The 5,697-nt window shown below is 33.8% G+C and overlaps 1 protein-coding gene across 1 annotated transcript in view; it reads left to right on the top strand.

The window, feature by feature from the left end:
* LOC106464436 (photoreceptor-specific nuclear receptor-like) overlaps positions 1–5,347 on the top strand; it is a 14,595-nt gene extending 9,248 nt beyond the window's left edge. Inside the window, exons 6-8 of the mRNA XM_022392150.1 lie at positions 628–874; positions 1,920–2,025; positions 3,026–5,347. Of these exons, the coding sequence (XP_022247858.1) occupies positions 628–874; positions 1,920–2,025; positions 3,026–3,158 (486 nt within the window). The 3' untranslated portion in view covers positions 3,159–5,347. The remainder of the gene's footprint in view (positions 1–627; positions 875–1,919; positions 2,026–3,025) is intronic.
* Positions 5,348–5,697: the final 350 nt, after the last annotated feature.

Raw genomic sequence — 5,697 nt, 5'->3', positions numbered from 1 at the left:
TACGTCACATTACTTAAGTGTTGTTATCCGAAGTGGAAGTTTTGATACGACACATTACTTAAGTGTTGTTATCCGAAGTGAAAGTTTTGGTACGACACATTACTTAAGTGTTGTTATCCGAAGTGGAAGTTTTGGTACGTCACATTACTTAACCTTTCGTTTAACCTTAACCTTATGTAAATCTTCCCACCACCACATGCGCAAATATTCGCCAAATTTTGCGGCGGACTATTCAAAATGTTGCGCACAAAATGTTTGCATCAATGATGTCAACCGCAGTTGAAGGGATACGTTAAAAATAGAAAATAAAGGTGGTTTCAGATAATGAGAGGTTCAAATTTAAATCTAAGGTGTTGTTGTTGATTTTAAGACTTGTTTGGATATTGGTATTTATTATAAGGGTGTAAGATATAGGTTATTACTTGATAACTGTAGTTAGTTAGGTTGTTTGTATGTCGTGCTTGTTTAAAGTAGATTCATCTCTTGGTGACGTCATATGCAGAACACTAACCATACTTTTACACGATTTATGATATGCCCTTTTTATTCATGCATAAAATGCATGTACTCATAAAAGGTTATACATCTTGTGGTAAACAAGCAATAATTTTTTTTTCCTTACTGCAGGTTATCCTTCTGGAAGAATCGTGGGCGGAGCTTTTCCTTCTGTGCTCCATTCAGTGGTGCATGCCCTTTGAGCACAGTCCTTTGTTCATGTCCAGCGAGCACGTGCTAGTAGGCTCACCCAATGGAAAAGTAGCACCATCTCTCGCAGATCTGCGCACGCTCCAAGAAGTAACGACTCGTTTCAAAGCGATTGGAGTAGACCCTGCAGAGTTTGCTTATTTGAAGGCGATTGTTCTTTTCAAAACAGGTAGGTTAGTTATCATAGATTGTTCCGTTGTTGTTCTTTTCTTCTGTAAAGGTTTTAAACCCAAGAAAGATAAACACAAAGAACTTCACATAGTAGTTATCCTTAAATCATTTACTTTGGCCTGTATTAAAAATATGGTGGTATCAACCAACCTTTGGATTTATTCGAATGGCAAGTTTTCTTGTAGCACTAACGTGAATAAAGTTGTTGTTTTTTATGTGTGTTGTTAACTGAAATGTGTTAGACATAATGGGAAATAAATAGACAAACAACTAACTTCAGATACCACACTGTATATACATGGGCGTCTGCAGAACTTTTTCCAGGGAAGAGCAAAGTTTTCCGGGGGGGGGGGGACAAAGTAGTGTGAAATTGTGACTTGGATAAAAAAAAATTCGTATACATATGCTGAATGAATAAAGAAGCCCCCCAGCGATATGTCTGCGGACTTACAACGCTAGAATCCTGGTTTCGATACCCGTAGTGGGCAGAGCACAGATAGCCCATTGTGTAGCTTTGTGCTTCATTACAAACAAACAAACAATGAATAAAGAAAGAATTATGTATCTCATTTTCTGGGGGCAAGTACCCCTCTCCCCCCCACACACTGCGGACACCCATGTATCTGTATTATTTTTATCAACGTTTTGGCTTTCACCTTCCTTTGACTAAAGCCTAAACGTTAATTAAAGTGATCTAGTCAGTGTAATATCCGAAATTAGTCATTTGTTGATTTATTTCAAATTATCAGTAAAGAATATTTACTCAGAATATGTTATAGTTTCATCGGAAGAGAGTGTTTTGATAACCTTTTATTATGGCTTAGTATGCATTGTTTAGTCATTTTTATGTTCTCTTTTCCCCAATTATATTTCATCATGTTTTCGAAACTACTTTTTAGATATTTCATGTAAACTTTAGTTGCGCTACATCATCTTCTTTAGTTATTGATGGTTTGCAAATAAAATATTAAGATAGGCGTATTGGTATCTGAAAAGTTTTTCTTGGTTCCATTCCCGCCCTTAATTTATGCACTGATCTGCAGATTCTCGTGGTTTGAAAGATGCTCACCAGGTGGAGGCTCTGCAGGATCAAGCACATCTAACGCTCCAGCATCACGTCAAGACGCAGCACCCTACGCATCTAGTCAGGTAGTCAAAGATGATTTTATTTAGTCAAATCTTCTCTAGATATAAAATCTTACATCTTGAAAATATTTGGTATTGATCCTTGACACATTATTAAACAAATAATTAAAAACACAGGATCCACAAAGCACAAAGCTACATAATGGGCTATATGTGCTGTGCCAACCACGGGTATCGAAACTTAGTTTTTAGCTACTGGGGGGGGGGGCTACTTGTGTATTTAAGCATATTATGCAAATATAATAGCAAACTGGCAAACAACGATTTATAAGCATGATGTAGTGGTTTTATTTCGAGTAACATGTTAGACGTTTCGACAGAACAATGGCTTGTCTTCTTCAGGTATAACAGACTAATCATGTATTTGTAGTATATTCCCTAAAAATAAAAACATTTCATTAGGCTTATGAATCGTTGTTTGCCAATTTACTTTTAGTGGTGATCTACTTAGCTATTCAATATTCATGAATATATCTTATAGAAATATGTAATACATATTTTAGACAAAATTGTTAATGGTTTTGTTTACTGAACTGCATTATATTTGTGGGTCATATGTATGCTTATATTTTTACTTTATTATATATGTTTTAGAATCATCCTGTAGAGAGGCTAACGAAAATATTTAACAGTTCAAAAATATTCTTAGAAGTTAAAATTAAGGTGACACTTGTGTAAATTTTAAATAACACGGATGTTTAAAAAAAAAGTTTAATGATACACAATAAAAGTTTAAAAACGAGATCATTCCCAGTCTCAAAACACAATAAAATTTTACTCCTTAATTTACTGTATAAAGATAAAAAAATACGTTAAGACTGTTCCCAGTCTCATACCTTTAAACATTAAACGTTGCTGTTTTTTAACATCTGTGTTATCATTAGAAGTACCTCTGGAAAACTAAAATTATGTCATTTTTTTGTGATAATTAATATTGTTCATTTTACCCTTTAAATATAAAAAATAATAAGAATAATCATTACTTGTTTACCGACTTGTTTAGGTTCGGAAGGTTATTGCTGATGCTGCCCTCTTTACGGTATATTCCGACAGATAGAATAAAAACAATGTTTTTCCAGGGTATGGTTGGTAACACTTCTATGGAAAAATTGCTGTGTGACATGTACAAGTACTGAGAGTGAAACTATGTATAGTCTAATATGGTTTAGGACAAATTACTACAGACTTTTAATTATTTTATCTAACTTATATGATGGCTTAAAAACCTTAGGCTTCGCCAAGTCATAATGGTCACTTCTGCCCATGAACGGACAAAGTAAAAGAGAAAACGATGATTATTTGTGAACTATGACGACTTATTCGAAAATTAAAATCGCTGCTATCGTCTGATATCCGCAGTGATCTCGTATCTAATTTAGTAATGGATATCCAGATGTTCAAGGAAGTGAAACAGTATCTTGGACTCGTAATGGTAATATGAGGTTACAGGTGAGTTTGCTTAAATTAATATTTACTGAGTTATTAACAAATCAATACTCTTAATAATGGTATGTTAATTAGTGAATACCAATTTTTGTTACAAAGGATACTTGATTTTTTCAGTTTCAGAATTTTGGCGCAAATCTTCACAAAGGAATATCTGTGCATAACTGTTCCTAATTTTGAACTGATAGATTAGAGGGAAGGCACATAATCAATAGCCCACCACCAACTCTTGGACTGAATTTGTCTAACCGAAAAGTGGGAATTGACTGCCATACTTTGGGGGGGGGGGGCGCAATGACTAACGATCCTTCGGATTCACAGTCCAAACACACTATCCACCAGGTACATCCAGGTGCTTTATAACTGTCTATCTGGTTTAAAAAACGAGATATTCAGACTACTCTTCATAATGGTTTTTATTAAGTTTATTTTATTACTTCTAAAAAATTATCACTGTACTAATTGAGTTTTTAGTAGGTGTCCACGGAATGTGTCCCTTTTTAAAGCGATATACTATGCCAAAAATAAGATTTTTTTTCTGTTCACAAGAAACTTGTAAAATGATAATTTATTTAACATCATGTACTTTTTAGTATCCCTCCAGCAGCTCAAAAGTAAGTCTGAAGACTTACAACACTAAAAATAGGATTTTCGATACCCGTGATGAGCACAGCACAGATAGCCCATTGTTTAGCTTTGCGCTTAACAACAAACAAATGATTTTTTAGTAAATTCGACTACATAATGTTCGAGGCTCGTTGGCATCGACGAAAAATCAGTTTCCGCGGTTAAAATTTGTTTAATTACTTCTTGGAAGTTTCCAAACCGGCCAAATTTAAATCGGGACATATTGTATGCTAAATCACACTGATTTCACTTTAAAGAAATTAGTGCATACGTATGAATATAAATATTTTATGATTTATATAATTTTAAACTCTTCCTTATTCACAAATTTTCCTCCGGGACCACTTGGGTTAAGAACTAGGCGTTTCCTTTAATGTGTGTATTTCTTTGAGGACTTGAAGATAAACCGATTTTACTATAATGTTATTAGAAATGTGATGTTTAATCTATATTCATAAAATATTACTTGTTTTTTGTTGTTTGATATCTATATGAGAAATAACAAAAACTTTATGGTTAGTCCATAGCTGGACTAGTCCGCTGGTAAGTTTACGGAATTACAACGAAACATTTGGGGGTTAGATTCCCCACGATGGACATTGTGTAGCTTTGTACTAAGAAAAGAACCAACAACTATAGTTAATGGTGTATATTGCACTTAAACGCTTTTACAGTAACACATATTTATATATTTCCTTGTCAAATTTTAGGTGCAAATTTATACATTTCGAATAAAATGGATTAAATGTTTTTGATTATTTTCAAGTAAAACAAATGTTCTGTCCACGACTGCCCTAAAAGGGCTTTTGTTCGATCTGTTTGTTAATTGAATTTCGCGCAAAAATACTCGAGAGCTATCTGCGCTACTCATCCTTAATCTTGAAATGATAGAATAGAAGGAAGGTAGCTAGTCAACACTGCCCATGGCCAACTCTTGTACTACCCTTTACCAAGGAATAGTGAGATTGACCTTCACATTATAACGTCCCTATGGCCGAAAAAGTGGGCATGTTCGGTGACAGGATTCAAACTCGCGACCCGTAACCAATAGGCCATGGCAAGACGTTTGCTCGAACTGTCGTAATAAATTTCCCTTTCATTCAGTTCTGTCGAGAGTTTTAAAACTTCAAATTTTTTAACTTCCAGTTTTCACCGATGTTTATTTATTTACAAGTTTTTATTGGTAAATACTTTGTTCATTTCTTCTTCTATCGAGATATTTCTGAAAATAAAAGTTATATATATATATATATATATAAGACTCTACCTAAAATTTGACGTAAGTGCTTTTCACTCAAATATGTCAGTAACGGTTTTTAGGAATAATGAATCAAAATGTGACACTTTGTAACAAATGTTAATGTATATATATCTTGTATGTGGTTGGTGTCTTGACTTGTTATTTTTAACTCTTTTTCATTTTCTGTGCCTTTACGTTGATTTTTGGTTTATGTGAAATGGAAATAAAAATGCCACAGCAATTGGTTTAGTGTATTTATTTGAATATATCCATTGACCAATCAGATATTCATATATATTCTAACCCAAACTCATTAGCTGAGTCTAACACTACTAAGAACAATAAGTTACAAGTTTCAATTT

This window comes from Limulus polyphemus, unplaced genomic scaffold (genome assembly GCF_000517525.1).
Source record: "Limulus polyphemus unplaced genomic scaffold, Limulus_polyphemus-2.1.2 Scaffold1653, whole genome shotgun sequence".
NCBI classification, from domain to species: Eukaryota; Metazoa; Arthropoda; class Merostomata; order Xiphosura; family Limulidae; genus Limulus; species Limulus polyphemus.
Note: the sequence above shows the minus strand (reverse complement) of the source record. Positions and strands in the feature narration are given on the sequence as shown.